General features: G+C 57.7%; 2 protein-coding genes across 2 annotated transcripts in view; both read left to right on the top strand.

Annotated features, from left to right (window-relative positions):
- Positions 1 to 4,099: 4,099 nt before the first annotated feature.
- On the top strand, positions 4,100 to 7,402 carry LOC144737515 (uncharacterized). The gene is made up of 2 exons (XM_078620240.1): positions 4,100 to 4,361; positions 6,410 to 7,402. The coding sequence occupies exons 1-2, from the start codon at positions 4,226 to 4,228 to the stop codon at positions 7,303 to 7,305; spliced, it is 1,032 nt and encodes a 343-aa protein (XP_078476366.1). The 5' UTR covers positions 4,100 to 4,225; the 3' UTR covers positions 7,306 to 7,402.
- A 93-nt stretch (positions 7,403 to 7,495) lies between these two features.
- The window catches only part of LOC144737528 (uncharacterized), a 41,593-nt gene continuing 31,518 nt past the window's right edge, over positions 7,496 to 17,570 (top strand). Inside the window, exons 1-5 of the mRNA XM_078620255.1 lie at positions 7,496 to 7,512; positions 7,565 to 7,930; positions 7,978 to 8,159; positions 8,886 to 9,230; positions 9,502 to 10,814. Of these exons, the coding sequence (XP_078476381.1) occupies positions 7,496 to 7,512; positions 7,565 to 7,930; positions 7,978 to 8,159; positions 8,886 to 9,230; positions 9,502 to 10,814 (2,223 nt within the window). The remainder of the gene's footprint in view (positions 7,513 to 7,564; positions 7,931 to 7,977; positions 8,160 to 8,885; positions 9,231 to 9,501; positions 10,815 to 17,570) is intronic.

The raw sequence follows: 17,570 nt of genomic DNA, 5'->3' as shown, positions 1-17,570 counted from the left end.
TCTCTGTGTGGTGAGTCTATGGGTCTCTGTGTGGTGAGTCTATGGGTCTTAGTGGCGAGTCTATGGGTTTCTGTGTGGGTGAGTCTGTGGGTCTCTGTGTGGTGAGTCTGTGGGTCTCTGTGTGGTGAGTCTGTGGGTCTCTGTGTGGTGATTCTGTGGGTCTCTGTGTGGTGAGTCTATGGGTGTGTGTGGTGAGTCTGTGGGTCTTTGTGTGGTGAGTCTATGGGTCTCTGTGTGGTGAGTCTGTGTGTCTCTGTGTGGTGAGTCTGTGGGTCTCTGAGTGAGTGAGTGTGTGGGTCTCTGTGTGGTGAGTCTGTGGGTCTCTGAGTGAGTCTATGGGTCTCTGTGTGGTGAGTCTGTGGGTCTCTGTGTGGTGAGTGTGTGGGTCTCTCTGTGTGGTGAGTCTGGGGGTCTCTGTGTGGTGAGTTTGTGTGTCTCTGTGTGGTGAGTCTGTGGGTCTCTGCGTGGTGAGTCTTTGGGTCTCTGTGCGGTGAGTCTATGGGTCTCTGTTTGGTTAGTCTGTGGGTCTCTGTGTGGTGAGTCTGTGGGACTCTGTGTGGTGAGTCTGTCGGTCTCTGTGTGACGAGTATATGGGTCTCTGTGTGGTGAGTCTATGGGTCTCTGTCTGGTGAGTCTGTGGGTGTCTGTGTGGTGAGTCTGTGGGTCTCTGAGTGAGTGAGTCTGTGGGTCTCTGTGTGGTGAGTCTATGGGTCTCTGTGTGGTGAGTCTATGGGTCTCAGTGGTGAGTCTATGGGTCTCTGTGTGGTGAGTCTATGGGTCTCTGTGTGGTGAGTCTGTGGGTCTCTGTGTGGTGAGTCTGTGTGTCTCTGTGTGGTGAGTCTGTGGGTCTCTGTGTGGTGAGTCTGTGGGTCTCTGAGTGAGTCTATGGGTCTCTGTGTGGTGAGTCTGTGGGTCTCTGTGTGGTGAGTCTGTGGGTCTCTGTGTGGTGAGTCTGTGTGTTTCTGTGTGGTGAGTCTGTGGGTCTCTGAGTGAGTGAGTCTATGGGTCTCTGTGTGGTGACTCTATGGGTCTCTGTGTGGTGACTCTATGGGTCTCTGTGTGGTGAGTCTATGGGTCTCAGTGGTGAGTCTGTGGGTCTCTGAGTGAGTGAGTCTGTGGGTCTCTGTGTGGTGAGTCTGTGGGTTTTTGAGTGAGTCTATGGGTCTCTGTGTGGTGAGTCTGTGGGTCTCTGAGTGAGTGAGTCTATGGGTCTCTGTGTGGTGACTCTATGGGTCTCTGTGTGGTGACTCTATGGGTCTCTGTGTGGTGAGTCTATGGGTCTCAGTGGTGAGTCTGTGGGTCTCTGAGTGAGTGAGTCTGTGGGTCTCTGTGTGGTGAGTCTGTGGGTCTCTGAGTGAGTCTATGGGTCTCTGTGTGGTGAGTCTGTGGGTCTCTGAGTGAGTGAGTCTATGGGTCTCTGTGTGGTGACTCTATGGGTCTCTGTGTGGTGACTCTATGGGTCTCTGTGTGGTGAGTCTATGGGTCTCAGTGGTGAGTCTGTGGGTCTCTGAGTGAGTGAGTCTGTGGGTCTCTGTGTGGTGAGTCTGTGGGTCTTTGAGTGAGTCTATGGGTCTCTGTGTGGTGAGTCTTTGGGTCTCTGAGTGAGTGAGTCTATGGGTCTCTGTGTGGTGAGTCTATGGGTCTCCTGAATACCCAGCGACCCGAGTTCGATTCCCGCTCACGGCCAACACCGGTGACGATTATCCGAACTGGACATGTGCCTCCCTTAGGTCGACTCTGCCTCAAATGTGTACCTGGTGCCGTGTGTAACCATCGCCACTGGAGAGACAAAGGCGGTCGGGACTGGTGTTGGTCCCTCACCCGCCCTGTGTGTGCACCACAGTGCCGGGCGCCTTCATAGACACTTGCTAACAGCACTTGCCCCAACAGTCTGTGACAGGTTATACGGGGTACCTTTGTCTTTGGTTGTCTCGGCCGTTGTTATTGTTGTGGTGGTTATTATTGCTGTTGCTATGTTGTGTGCTTGTTATGGTTGTGGTGGCGATTGTGGTAGTTGTGGTTGTGGGTTGGTTATTGTGGTTGTTGTTGGAAGCTTGTGCCAGAGGCCCCGGGGGGTACAGGCGTCTATGACATCTCCTGGCCAAACCCCATTTGGCGGAGCCAGGAGACTGAATCCTTCCCCTCGGGGTTCGTCCACAAGCAGCAAAAAGCCACTGCGGATGGCCACGTGGAATGTTCGAACGCTCACTGCGGAGGAGAGGCTGCCACTCCTCTGTTGGGAGATGGACCAGTACCGCCTGGATCTCTGTGGTATTCAGGAGGTCCGGTGGACCGGCTCTGGCTCCTGCCACCATGAGGGGTGGACAGTCCTCTACTCGGTGCAGGAGACTGCCAAACAACAGGGAGTGGCTCTTCTTCTGAACAAAAGAATGAACGGGGAATGGGAGCGTGGCAGTGAGGTGTCGGAAGCTGTAAGTCTCAGGCTACTGTAAACCTACATGGCTGGGAGTCAGAGCCATTCCCTGTACAGGGATGTCCTCTGGCTCCCACATTATTCAACATCTTCTTTGACCACGTAGTTCGTGAAGCCTTCGATGACTGTACCGGAGGAATTTCCATCTGCGGCAGATACAATGGGAGGCTGATCGATTCCCGGGTGCGGTCCAGGGATGGCTCCCTATTGGTCAACCATGTTACGTATGCTGATCATCTGGTGATTGCTGCTCAGGGATTGGAGGCGCTGCTGCTGAACCTGGAGCTTGCCACTAAGAGGTGGGACCTTACCATCAGCCCCACCAAAACTGAGCACTTGCCTGGGTTTTTTGAGCTATCGGACACACCACTCCCACAAGTCCCCATTGATGATGGGGCAGTTGTGGAGAGAGTGGACAGTTTTCCATACCTGGGCAGTGTGCCTATGACCAGCTCCGGTTTGACAGCAGAGGTCTCCCAATTAGTCGAGCGGCATTATATTTTCATAGGCTGCGTAACGCTGTGTGGAAGCTACCTGGTCTGTCGCTCCTCACGAAGCATCGGGTCTTCTCGGCCACGGTCATGCCCTCCCTTCTCTATGCTTGTGAAACGTGGACCTCCCTAATGGAGCATCTTCCCCGGTTAGAAACATTTAGGCTGATCCACACGCAGGCTGGATTGTGTGAGGAGCTCACAAATCCTTGAAAGATCTGGACAAAGTCCCATCGGTGAGCTCCTCCGGCAGGCAAGGCTGCGCTGGCTGGGTCATGTAGCCCGCATGCCCAGCCACCGCATGCCTAAACAGCTTTTGTTCGGCCTGATGGAGAAGGCTAAATGGGCGCGGCACGGGCTAGAGAAGAGATGGAGTGATATTGTCCAGGAGGATGTGGAGCTGAGTGGACTTGCCGATGACTGGTACCAGCGGTGTCAAGATCGGCCTCTGTGGAGGAGGCTCGTGAAGGACGCTACTGGGCAGTTGGAGGCAGTCGCCCTCCAACAACAACGGAGGGCGGAGGAGCGATGCTCACAACAACGAGCGGAGCGCCGGGTGGCTAAAGCACAGCAAGTTGGCACAGTAGGGGGCACAGGTGGTGCATCAGCCAGTCATCTCGGTCATCTCAGTCAGTCGACCCGTGGCACCTGCTGGGTCTGCCCCGTGACCTCCTGCCAGCGGGCGTTCGACACTTCACGTGGCCTCAAGGTGCACATGGCCTGGCACAAGCGTCGTGGTGATGTCACCGCCACTTAGTGACGAATAGCGGTTGTTGTTGTTGTGATTGTTATGGTTGTGGTGGTTACTGTGGTTGTTATCGTGGTTGTTGTGGTTATTTTGGTGGTTATCGTGGTTATTGTGGTGGTTATTGTTGTGGTTGTTGTGGTTATTGTGGTTGTTGTGGTTATTGTTGTGGTTGTTGTGGTTATTGTTGTGGTTGTTGTGGTTGTGGTTGTTGTGGCTATTGTGGTTGTTGTGGTTGTTGTGGTTGTTGTTGTGGTTGTGGTTGTTGTGGTTGTGGTTGTTGTGGTTATTGTTGTGGTTGTTGTGGTTGTTGTGGCTATTGTGGTTGTTGTGGATATTGTGTGTTTTAGTTTCTTCCCGTTGTTTATTGTTGCTGTTTACCCGGTTTATAGTTATTGATTCAACGACCCCCCCCTCCAACCCTCAGAGGCCGCGAGCTCCAATCGGTGACGAGCACGGGGCGGGAGAAAAAAAATGGCCGCCGCCTCGCAGCGGTGACGGCCCCCGGGGGGTGGGGGGGGTGGGGCTGCTGTCGCCGTGGCGACCACAAACAAAATGGCCGCCCCTCGTAACGACGATGGCGGCGGTGGTGGTGGTGGCGGCCATCAGAGGGCCTTGACCTCGGCCGACATGCCGGTGAGGGGCACCGTCCTGGAGCTGTTGGGGCGGCCGCTGCCGGCGTTGGCGACAGGTAACGGTGAACGGACAGAGCTTGTGTGTGTGTGTGTAGTGGTGTAGTGGTGTAGTGTGTAGTGTAGTGTAGTTTATAGTTGTGTAGTGTATAGTAGTGTGGTAGTGTAGTGTAGTTTATAGTAGTGTAGTGTATAGTAGTTTATAGTGTAGTGTAGTTTATAGTGTAGTGTATAGTTGTTTATAGTGTAGTGTAGTTTATAGTAGTGTAGTGTAAAGTAGTGTATAGTGTATTGTATAGTAGTTTATAGTGTAGTGTATAGTGTAGTAGTGTGTAGTGGTGTAGTCTGTAGTGTTATAGTGTAGTGTGTAGTAGTTTATAGTGTAGTGTATAGTAGTGTAATGTACAGTGTAGTGTATAGTAGTGTATAGTGTAGTGTATAGTGTAGTGTATAGTCGTGTAGTGTATAGTGTATAGTCGTGTAGTGTATAGTGTATAGTCGTGTAGTGTATAGTAGTGTAGTGTATAGTAGTGTAGTGTATAGTGTAGTGTATAGTGTAGTGTATAGTGTAGTGTATAGTGTAGTGTATAGTGTATAGTCGTGTAGTGTATAGTAGTGTAGTGTATAGTGTAGTGCAGGGGTCTGCAACCTTTAAGACATAAAGAGCCACTTGGACCCGTTTCCGAAGGAAAAAATAAACTGGGAGCCGCAAAACCATTGCAACATTTAAAACAAATATAACACTGCATATATTGTTTCTTACCTTATTGCTATATATATAGGAGTCAGCTGTCAATCTGAATAAAAAAAGGACTTTTTCACTTAACAATGTAAAATATATTTTTGCAAATTAATAGCTAAATTACCTGGTTAATGGGATTTTTGCTCCTGAACCTCAGTGCACAGTGTCTGCACATCAGGGCTGTAAGACGTCACCTTCATTTTCACACAGGCTTGCAAGCTGTCATCTGTGAGGCGTGATCGATGTTTGTTTTTAATATAGTTCATGTTGGAGAAGACCTGCTCACATACATATGTGGAGCCGAAGATCGACAGGACTCCAAATGCATACTTTTTCATGTTTATATAAGTGTTGGGGATGGCATTCCATGTTTCGAATACAAGTTTGTCCTGTTTGGGAAGGTTTTCAATATCACTCCATTTATGATTCTGAGCCAGAATGGCCTTCTGACGGGCAACATCCTCAAGAGTAGCGGTCAAGCATTTGAACTTGGACACCCATATATCTTTGTCGGCTATATCGGCCAGTTCCATCTCAAGATCAGGTTGACTTACACCTGCAAATGCAGTCATATTCAATAGGGATGGATCGATCGCCAGGGGAGTGACAGGGAAGGATAATGTCGTTTTTTCCTCTCTGAACTCACAGAATCGTTTCCCAAACGAACTTTGCATTGTGGTGATTGCAGACTTGAAATATTCCAAATTTATCGTATCATGACTTTGTTTGAACTCTCTCAAAGAGGGAAAGTGAGACAGTGTACCTCTCTGTAAATCTTTGACAAACACTGTCAACTTGCGCTCGAATGCCAAAACCTCCTCCAGCATGTGCAGGGCTGTGCCTCCTTTCCCCTGAAGGGTTGTATTTAGCGTGTTTAGATGTGCTGTCATGTCTACCATAAAATGTAATTTTTCCAGCCACTCTGGCTGTTCCAGCTCAGCAAAGGTGAGCTCTTTGCTGCCCAGGAAGGTTTTTACTTCTTCCAAACATGTGACAAAGCAACGGCAACGTTATTGCCTGTCACCGGGCGGGCAGTGTGGAGCGGAGCGGCGACCTGTCAGCAGCGGCAACGCCAGAGCAGGTGTCACAGTGCGCCTCCTCCCCTCGCTAGCATCCGCCCCGGAGCCGCGGTCAAGGTTCAAAAGAGCCGCATGCGGCTCCGGAGCCGCAGGTTGCCGACCCCTGGTGTAGTGTATAGTAGTGTAGTGTATAGTAGTGTAGTGTATAGTGTAGTGTATAGTGTAGTGTATAGTGTAGTGTATAGTAGTGTAGTGTATAGTGTAGTGTATAGAAGTGTGTATAGAAGAGCAGCTGATGGGACACTTCCCTTCACCCCATTTCTCCTCCATCCCCCTCCTCCCGCAGGCCTCAAGCCTTTCTCCACCCCCCAAACGGAGGCGAAACCTCCCGGCAAAACCGCCGCCACGCCCAGCCCCGGCTCCCCCGTGGCTCCCGGCACGGACGAGGCGTTGACGCCGCCGCTGCCTCCGCCCGACGCCGTGCGGCTCAGGGACAAGGCCCACCTGGCGGCGGCAGGGGGGGGCCGCCCGCGGCTCAAGTCCGTCGCCGGCCTGGCCGCGATGTTCGAGGCGGCCGCTCCTGCACTCCAGTGGCAGCCGCAGCCGCAGCGACAAGGAGGAGGAGGAGGTGGTGGTGGTGGTGGTGGGAGACGCGGAGACGCCAGCCGCAATGGTGATGATGAGGAGGAGGAGGAGAGAGGAGCCACGGTGGTGCGCCAGAGGCCCCGCTCGATGTTCGCGTCGCTGGATCTCCCGCCGGCGGTGGCGGCTACGACGCCGACGGCCGACGAGCTCGTAGCCGTCAGCGTGAGAGCCCGTGGCGACGCGCCGACGTTGCCGACGGGACCCTCGGCGTCAACCGCCGGCAACGGCGCCGCGGGAACGGCCGACGAGGAGGAGGAGGAGGGGGGGGGCGGGGGGCTTGCCGGGGAGGCGTGGGCCTCTAGCGGGCCCCGCTCGGCCTTGCAGCGCCACGGCGAGGGAGACGCGCGTCCCCGACGACATCTGGCGGGGCGGGCTGCACGTGCGCAAGTCGCTCCGCTCGGCGGCGGTTGGGGAGAAGGAAACGAAGGAAACGAAGGAAATGAAGGAAGAGAAGAAGGAAGAGAAGGAGGAGAAGGAGGAGGCGTCGACGCCCTCCGGCGTTCCCGGCCTGCGCACCGTGACGCTCATCGAGTGGCAGCCGGTCGCCCCGGCGGCCAGGAACGTCCCGCCGGAGACGCAGACGAAGAGGCCCTCTGAGGAGGCCTTAGCGGGGGCCGCGGCCACGACCGCCGCGGCCACGGGTGGCCACCGCCGGGGCGGAGGGCCGCCCCCCCCGGCGGACCTCCCGCTCCCACCGCGGTGGCGGGACGGCGGGAAGCCGGGGGCGGCCGAGAGGCGCTGGCAGGGAGTGGAGGGCGGCGCTGGGGAGAGCGGTGGAGGGGGATTGATGACGGCGTTCTACCTGCAAGGGAGCAGCCCCAACGCGGAGCGTCCCGCCGGACCCACGTGGGAGCAGGCGGGACGGGAGGGTGGACGGGAGGGTGGACGGGAGGGTGGACGGGAGGGTGGACGGGAGGGTGGATGGGACGGTGGACGGGAGGGTGGACGGGAGGGTGGACGGGACGGTGGACGGGAGGGTGGATGGGAGGGTGGACGGGAGGGTGGACGGGTGGGTGGACGGGAGGGTGGACGGGAGGGTGGACGGGACGGTGGACGGGAGGGTGGACGGGAGGGTGGACGGGATGGTGGACGGGAGGGTGGACGGGAGGGTGGACGGGAGGGTGGACGGGAGGGTGGACGGGACGGTGGACGGGAGGGTGGACGGGTGGGTGGACGGGACGGTGGACGGGACGGTTGTCACGACGGCGGACGAGACGAGAAGGTGGAGGCCCGGAGCGAGGCCCGCCGACGGAGGCTCCGTGAGGCGAGGGGCGGCCGCGTGGCCGAGCCGTCGAGCTCCTCGGAGGGCGAGGCCTCCGGCAAGGCCCGGGGGTCACCGCCGTTGTCGTCGTCATCGTCGTCGTCGTCGTCGAGGTCGGGCGACGACCTGAAGCGGCGGATCCGTGACTACAAACGCTCGGCGGCCGATGAGACGACGACGAAGGCCGAGGGCCACGCGGAGGGGAAGGAGGGGAAGGAGGGGAAGGAGGGGAAGGAGGAGAAGGAGGAGAAGGAGGGGAAGGAGGGGAAGGAGGGGAAGGAGGAGGAGGTCAGGAGGGGGAGGCTACGGGATGAGCAGCAGCAGCATCAACAACAACAACGACAGCAGCCGCAGCAGCAGCAGCAGCATCAGCAGCAGCAGCATCAGCAGCAGCCGCAGCTGCAGCCGCATCAGCATCATCATCAGCAGCAGCAGCCGCGCCTGCCGCCCACGATTCGCTGGATCAAGCCGCCGGGCACGGCGACATCGATCACGAGGTCGAGGAGTTTCTACGAGGGGGGCGGCGGTGGTGGTGGTGGTGGAGGTGGTGATGGTGGTGGTGGTGGTGGAGGTGGTGGTCGTGGAGAAGGTGGTGGTAGTGGTGGAGGTGGTGGTGGTGGTGGAGAAGGTGGTGGTGGTGGTGGTGGTGGTGGAGAAGGTCGTGGTAGTGGTGGTGGAGTAGGAAGAGAAGGTGGTGGTGGTGGTGGAGTAGGTGGTGGTGGTGGTGGAGTAGGAGGAGGAGGAGGTAGTGGTGGTCGTGGAGAAGGTGGTGGTAGTGGTGGAGTAGGTGGTGGTGGTGGAGAAGGTGGTGGTGGTGGAGTAGGAGGAGAAGGTGGTGGTGGTGGTGGAGGAGCTGGTGGTGGTGGAGGAGGCTCCACCGATCGTTCGACGACTTCGACTTCGACGACGTCACCAGCGGCGACGCGTCCGCTGGCCGAACCGGTTGCGGCCATCGCCGAGATCCGTGTCCTCCCGGAGGCCGACGCGGCGAGCCCCGACCAGCGCCGACGCTCGCACCGATCGGCCCGCTCCCAACCGGCGCCCGTCCGCTGGGCGTCACCGGGGGGGGGCGTGGGACACTCGGGGCGGTCGGGGGAGCCGGTGGCGGCCCTCGTGGAGATCCGGCCTTGCCCAGCGGCGTCGGCGTCGGCCGAAGGGAGAGCCGGCAAATGTGGGACGGCTCCCGGGTCCCCGTCGTCGGCGGCGGCGTCGGGGGGACCCTGGCGAGTTGCCGAGCCGGTGGCGGCCCTCGTGGAGATCCGTGCCGCCCCCCACGCTCCCCGGTCAAATTCACCGGCGGCGCCTCCGCCACAACAACAACAACAACCGTCGTCACAACAACAACAACAACAACCGTCGTCACAACAACAACAACAACCGTCGTCACAACAACAACAACAACCGTCGTCACAACAACAACAACCGTCGTCACAACAACAACAACCGTCGTCACAACAACAACAACAACCGTCGTCACCACCGACCTCGTCGTCGTCGCCGTCGTCGTCCGGACGCTCCGGGGGTCTCCGGAGCGTCGCGACGGCTCACCGGGGCCCAGGGGACGCTGCGGCCGGCGGGGAGACGGCCCGCCGGGCCCACGACACGCTGGGGCCTGGGGCTGCCCCAGCGACGGAGGGGGGGGGGGGGGATGCCGCCGAGGTCGTGGCGGGTGACCCCGGGGGCGGACAGGTCAACGGCGACGGACGACCGCTCCGACGTTTCGCGGATCGGGCCCCCGGCCCACGGCGGTACATTGCCGGGGGCGGACGGGAGGGGAGCGGCGGTGGCGGCCATGGAAGGGAGGTCGCGGAGGTCGTGGCGGGTGACCCCGGGGGCGGGCGAGGACAGGTCGACGGCGTCGTCAACGGCAACGACTTCGACGTCGTCAACGGCGACGACGTCCCCCACCAGCACCCCCACCAGCACCCCCACCAGCACCACCACCCCCACCACGACCACCACGACCCTCACCACCTCATCATCGTCATCGTCGCGAGACTTTGGGATGACGTCGTGGGGAGGGGGCAGCTCCTCGCGGGAGCGGAGGAGGGAGTTGAGCTCCCGAGAGGGACACTCCACCTCCTCCACCATCTCCACCAACACATCCTCCTCCAACACCTCAACCACCACCTCCACCACAACCTCCACCACCTCCACCACCTCTAAGCCATCGTCGCCTCCACCACCCTCCCGCCGCGGGGAGGCGACGGGGCACCACGACGACCATCGCCACGACGACCATCGCCACGACGACCATCGCCACGACGACCATCGCCACGACGACGAGGCCCAGCGGTGGCGCTCCTCCGGCGATCGCCGCCCGGCGCGACCTCGGGCGGCCACTTCTCCAGCGCCCGCCGCCATCATCACCACCTCCTCCTCATCCACCTCCTCCACCTCGTCCACCTCGTCCACCATCGCCACCTCGTCGTGGGCGTCATCCTCGTCCAGGGTCGCCGTGACGACCATCGCCTCGTCGTCGTCGTCAAGGGCGGTCGCCGTGACTACCGCCGCCTTGTCGTCCAGGGCGGTCGCCGTGACTACCGCCGCCTCGTCGTCGTCATCGCCGTCGTCATCGGCGTCGTCAAGGGCGGTCGCCGTGACGACCATCGCCTCGTCGTCGTCGTCAAGGGCGGTCGCCGTGACTACCGCCGCCTCGTCGTCGTCATCGCCGTCGTCACCGCCGTCGTCAAGGGCGGTTGCCGGGGCTGCGACCATCGCCACGGCGACGTCGTCATCGTCGGCGTCGTCGTCATCGTCGGCGTCGTCGTCAAAGCGACGGCGGCAACAGCAGCCGGAGCAGCAGCAGCAGCAGCAGGGGGAGGTGGCAGCCGGTCACGTGGAGGTGGGTGCAGAGCCGTGGGGGAGGGGTGGGGGGAGGGGGGGGATGGTGTGGGGGGAGGGGGGAGGGTGAGAGGGTGAGGGGGGAGGGGTGGGGGGGAGGGGGAGGGGGGAGGGGTGAGGGGGGAGGGGTGTGGGGGGAGGTTGTGGGGGGGAGGGGTGGGGGGAGGGTGAGGGGGTGAGGGGTGAGGGGTGTGGGGGGATGTGGGCCCATGTCCTTGACACCAGGACCTACCGTGGAGCTGATCTGCCCTCTGACCATCGACTTGTCATCTGTAAGATGCGCCTGCCATTCTTCCACTCCGGTGGTGGGTGTACACCCAGGATCCCATTCCAACCTAAAGTGGCCTGGTGTCAGTTAGCTGATGAAAGTTTGCGAGCGAGAATTTCATCGTCGCTTGCAGCTGGGGTTGGCATCGTCCCCCACTCCTCCTGATGTCGAGGGGAAATGGGCGAGGTTTAGGACTGTGACTCATGCAACTGCAATGACTGCTTTGGGTGCATGGTCCAGACCTCTCCAGAGACCCTGGCTGACAGAGGAGGTGTTCAGGATGGTTGAGAGAAAGTGACAGGCCCCCACTCTCATCGGCTACAGCATCCCACGTCAGAGAATGAGGAGGTTTACCGCAGCCTTCGCTCGGAGGTTCGGAGAGCCGTGAGGCGCTGCAAGGATGGGTGGTGGTCGCGGGTTGCTGTGGAGATGGAGTCTGCCTCTGTGGCCCGCGATCACAAATCACTATTAAATTCCATCAAAAAAGTAACCTGCAGCGCCACACCTATTACCATCATTAGGGGAAAAAACGGTGATCCAATCTCCGACCCCCAGGAACAGTTTTGCAGATTTGCTGATCATTTCTGTGAGGTCCTGGGGGAGGGGAAATCCTTCAGCCAGGAAAACAACGTGGAACAAAGTGGGGATGACCCTGCTGAGGCTGTGGTGCCTCAAATATTGGAGGAGGAAGTCACCCCCTGTGAGTGGCTGTCTGAGGTGCCATCTGTTGAGGAAGTCTGAGACCAGGAAAGGCACCGGGCAGAGATGATCTCCCAAGCGAAATGCTGAGGGAGGGTGGCGTTTGTGCGCAGACTGCCCTATATGACATCATAACACCAGTATGGGTGGGTGTGGGGGGTGGGGTGGGGTGTGGGGGGTGATGTCATCTCTCTCTCCTGGTCTATAGGAGGTCGTGGGTTCGATCCCGACCCTGACGATGCCTGCTGCTGTATATTTGGAGTCTCTCTCGATACACACACACTGACACACACACTGACACACACACACTGACACACACACACTGACACACACACACACTGACACACAAAGACAAAGATCCCCCGTATAGCCTTAACAGACTGTATGGGGCAAGTGCTGTTAGCGAGCACCTATGAAGGCGGAACGGTACACGAGGGGGTGGGTGGCCAGCACCACGCCCGACCGCCTTTGTCTCCCCAGTGGCGATGTTTACACACCGCACCAGGTACTCATTTGAGGCTGAGTCGACCTAGGGGAAGCCCGGGACCGGTTCAGATAATCGTCACTGGTGTTGGCCGTGAGCGGGAATTGAACTCGTGTCGCCAGGTTCATAGCGCAGCGCGCTAACCGCTACACTACCGCTCCCCACCACTGACACACACACACACTGACACACACTGACACACACACACTGACACACACACACACACACACTGACACACACACACACTGACACACACACACTGACACACACACACTGACACACACACACACTGACACACGCACTCCGAGTAGTGGACCTCAGTGCAGATCTCCCATCATGAGTCAGCCTCCAGGAATCCCAAACAGCTCCACACCAGAGATCCGTGTCTTTGTGTGCACGTGTGTGTACGTGTGTGTGTGTACGTGTGTGTGTGTACGTGTGTGTGTAGGTGTGTGTGTGTAGGTGTGTGTGTGTACGTGTGTGTACGTGTGTGTACGTGTGTCAGCGTGTGTGTTTGTGGGTAGTGGTTAGTGCGCTACGCTACGAACCCCCGCCATCATCACCATCACAACCACCATCACAACCAACATCACCAATATCATCATCACCATCATCACCACCATCACCAATATCATCATCATCACCATCATCATCACCATCACAACCACCATCACAACCAACATCACCAATATCATCATCATCATCACCATCACAACCACCATCACAACCTCCATCACCAATATTATCATCACCATCATCATCATCACCATCACAACCACCATCATCACCACCATCACCAATATCATCATCACCATCATCACCACCATCACAACCACCATCACCAATATCATCATCACAACCACCATCACAACCACCATCACCAATATCATCATCACCATCACAACCACCATCACAACCTCCATCACCAATATTATCATCACCATCATCATCATCACCATCACAACCACCATCATCACCACCATCACCAATATCATCATCACCATCATCACCACCATCACAACCACCATCACCAATATCATCATCACAACCACCATCACAACCACCATCACCAATATCATCATCACCATCACAACCACCATCACAACCACCATCACCAATATCATCATCACCATCATCATCACCATCACAACCACCATCACCAATATCATCATCACCATCATCACCACCATCACAACCACCATCACCAATATCATCATCACAACCACCATCACAACCACCATCACCAATATCATCATCACCATCATCACCAACGCAACCACCATCATCACCATCATCACCATCATCATCACAACCACCATCACCATCAGAACCACCATCACCACCACCACCACCCTCATCACCATCACCACCACGACCACTCCGTATTACAGCAGCAGCGCTTATCTGAACAACCAGTTCCTGGGACTGCCCTAGGTCAACTCAGCCATAAATGACTACAGCTGCTGTGGTGGTGGTGTAGCAAAGCACTGGGGGAGACAAAGGCGGCCGGGTGTGGTGGTGCTGGCCACACCACCCACTCACTCACCCACCCACTCACCTCACCCACTCACTCACCCACTCACCAACTCACCCTCTCACTCACCCACCCACTCACTCACTCACCCTCAGACCCACCCACTCACCCACCCACTCACCCACCCCATCCACTCACCCACTCACCCACCCACCCACGCACCCGCTCACTCACCCACTCACCCACCCACCCACCCACTCACTCACCCACCCACCCACCCACTCACTCACGCACCCACCCACCCACTCACCCCACCCACTCACCCACTCACCAACTCACCCACTCACTCACCCACTCACTCACTCACCCTCAGACCCACCCACCCACTCACTCACCCACTCACCCACCCACCCACCCACTCACCCCACCCACTCACCAACTCACTCACTCACTCACCCCACCCACTCACTCACCCACCCACCCACTCACTCACCCACTCACCCCACCCACTCACCAACTCATTCACCCACTCACCCCACCCACTCACCCACCCACTCACTCACCCACCCACCCACTCACCCTCTCACTCACCCACCCACTTACTCACTCACCCACCCTCAGACCCACCCACTCACCCACCCACTCACCCACCCACCCACTCACTCACTCACCCACCCACCCACTCACCCACGCACCCACCCACTCACCCACCCACCCACTCACCCACCCCACCCACTCACCCACTCACCCACCCACTCACTCACTCACTCACCCACCCACCCACTCACCCTCTCACTCACCCACCCACTCACTCACTCACTCACCCTCAGACCCACCCACTCACCCACCCACCCACTCACTCACGCACCCACCCACTCACCCACCCACCCACCCACCCACTCACCCACCCACTCACCCACTCACTCACTGACCAACCCACTCACCCACTCACTCACGCACCCACCCACTCACCCACCCACTCACCCACTCACCCACCCACTCACTCACTCACTCATCCACCCACCCACTCACCCTCTCACTCACCCACCCACTCACTCACTCACTCACCCTCAGACCCACCCACTCACCCACCCACCCACCCACTCACTCACCCACCCACCCACTCACTCACGCACCCACCCACCCACTCACCCACCCACCCACCCACCCACTCACCCACTCACCCACTCACCCACCCACTCACCCACCCGCCCACCCGCTCACCCACTCACCCACCCAACCACTCACTCACTCACTCACCCACCCACCCACCCACCCACTCACTCACCCACCCACCCACCCACCCACCCACCCACCCACCCCACCCACCCACCCACTCACTCACCCACCCACCCACCCATCCACCCACCCACCCACTCACCCACCCACCCACCCACTCACCCACCCACCCACTCACCCACTCACCCGCCCACCCGCTCACCCGCCCACTCGCCCATCCGCCCACCCACCCGCCCACCCACTCACTCACTCACTCACCCACTCACCCACCCACCCACCCACCCACTCACCCACCCACCCACCCACTCACTCACTCACCCACTCACCCACTCACCCACCCACCCACTCACTCACTCACCCACTCACTCACCCACCCACCCACCCTCTCACTCACTCACCCACTCACTCACCCACCCACCCACCCTGTGTGTGTGCCACAGTGCCGGTAGCCTTCATAGGCGCTGCTACTCGCGAACAGCACTTGCCTGTACAGCCTGTTACAGGCTACACGGGGATCTTTGTTTTTGTGTGGGGAGTGGTGGTGCAGTGGTTAGCGCACTGTGTGTGTGTGGGGAGTGGTGGTGCAGTGCTTAGCGCACTGTGTGTGTGGAGTGGTGGTGCAGTGGTTAGCGCACTGTGTGTGTGTGGGGAGTGGTGGTGCAGTGGTTAGCGCACTGTGTGTGGGGGGGGGGGGGAGTGGTGGTGCAGTGGTTAGCGCACTGTGTGTGTGTGTGGGGAGTGGTGGTGCAGTGGTTAGCTCACTGTGTGTGTATGGGGATTGGTGGTGCAGTGGTTAGCACACTGTGTGTGTGGGGAGCGGTGGTTATGAATAGCACTTGCCCCTACCCCCCCCCCCATCACCATGCAGTTGTGTTGAAGGAGGCTACGCGGGGGAGCTTTGTCTGTGTGTGCGCTGACTGTGGTCGTGAGTCTGGACTAGAATGTTTGGGGTCGCGCGGGACAAGTCTGGGCGTCGTGGGTCCGAGGGAGAGCCGACAGAGACGCCCCAGTTCGACCACACAGAGAGCCGTAGACTCATCACACAGAGACACACACACAGAGACACACACAGAGAGAGACACACACACAGAGACAGAGACACACACAGAGAGAGAGACACACACACAGAGACAGAGACACACACACAGAGAGAGAGCCATAGACTCATCACAGAGCGACACACACAGAGAGCCATAGACTCATCACACACAGAGAGACTCACACACAGAGAGCCATAGACTCATCACACACAGAGAGACTCACACACAGAGAGAGACACACACAGAGAGACACACACACAGAGAGAGACTCACACACACAGAGAGCCATAGACTCATCACACACAGAGAGACACACACAGAGAGCCATAGACTCATCACACAGAGAGAGAGACACACACACAGAGCCATAGACTCATCACACACAGAGAGACACACACAGAGAGCCATAGACTCATCACACACAGAGAGACACACACAGAGAGCCATAGACTCATCACACACAGAGAGACACACACAGAGAGCCATAGACTCATCACACAGAGAGAGAGACACACACACAGAGCCATAGACTCATCACACAGAGAGAGAGACACACACAGAGAGCCATAGACTCATCACACACAGAGAGACACACACACACAGAGAGCCATAGACTCATCACACACAGAGAGACACACACAGAGAGCCATAGACTCATCACACACAGAGACACACACAGAGAGCCATAGACTCATCACACACAGAGACACACACAGAGAGCCATAGACTCATCACACACAGAGACACACACACACAGAGAGCCATAGACTCATCACACACAGAGAGACACACACAGAGAGCCATAGACTCATCACACACAGAGACTCACACAGAGAGAGCCATAGACTCATCATCACACACAGAGAGACTCACACACAGAGAGCCATAGACTCATCACACACAGAGAGACACACACAGAGAGAGCCATAGACTCATCACACACAGAGACACACACACACAGAGCCATAGACTCATCACACACAGAGAGACACACACACACACAGAGAGCCATAGACTCATCACACTCATAGAGACACACACAGAGAGAGCCATAGACTCATCACACACAGAGAGACACACACACAGAGAGCCATAGACTCATCACACACAGAGAGACACACACAGAGAGACATAGACTCATCACACACAGAGAGACACACACAGAGAAACTCACACACACAGAGAGACACACACAGAGAGCCATAGACTCATCACACACAGAGAGACACACAGTGAGAGAGCCATAGACTCATCACACACAGAGACACACACACAGAGAGAGCCATAGACTCATCACACACAGAGAGACACACAGTGAGAGAGCCATAGACTCATCACACACAGAGAGACACACACAGAGAGCCATAGACTCATCACACACAGAGAGACACACACACACAGAGAGCCATAGACTCATCACACAGAGAGACACACACACACAGAGAGCCATAGACTCATCTCACAGAGACACACACAGAGAGCCATAGACTCATCACACACGGAGAGCCATAAACTCATCACACACAGAGACACACACACAGAGAGCCGTAGAC

Source organism: Lampetra planeri, chromosome 71 (assembly GCF_965212315.1).
Source record: "Lampetra planeri chromosome 71, kcLamPlan1.2.h2, whole genome shotgun sequence".
NCBI lineage: Eukaryota > Metazoa > Chordata > Hyperoartia > Petromyzontiformes > Petromyzontidae > Lampetra > Lampetra planeri.
This window is presented reverse-complemented; position numbering and strand designations above follow the sequence as displayed.

Coding starts and splice junctions, on each gene's coding strand:
- LOC144737515 (XM_078620240.1), top strand. CDS start 4,226: ATGGCCGCCCCTCGTAACGACGATGGCGGCGGTGGTGGTGGTGGCGGC. Junction 4,362..6,409: donor GCTGCCGGCGTTGGCGACAG/GTAACGGTGAAC, acceptor CTCCTCCCGCAG/GCCTCAAGCCTTTCTCCACC.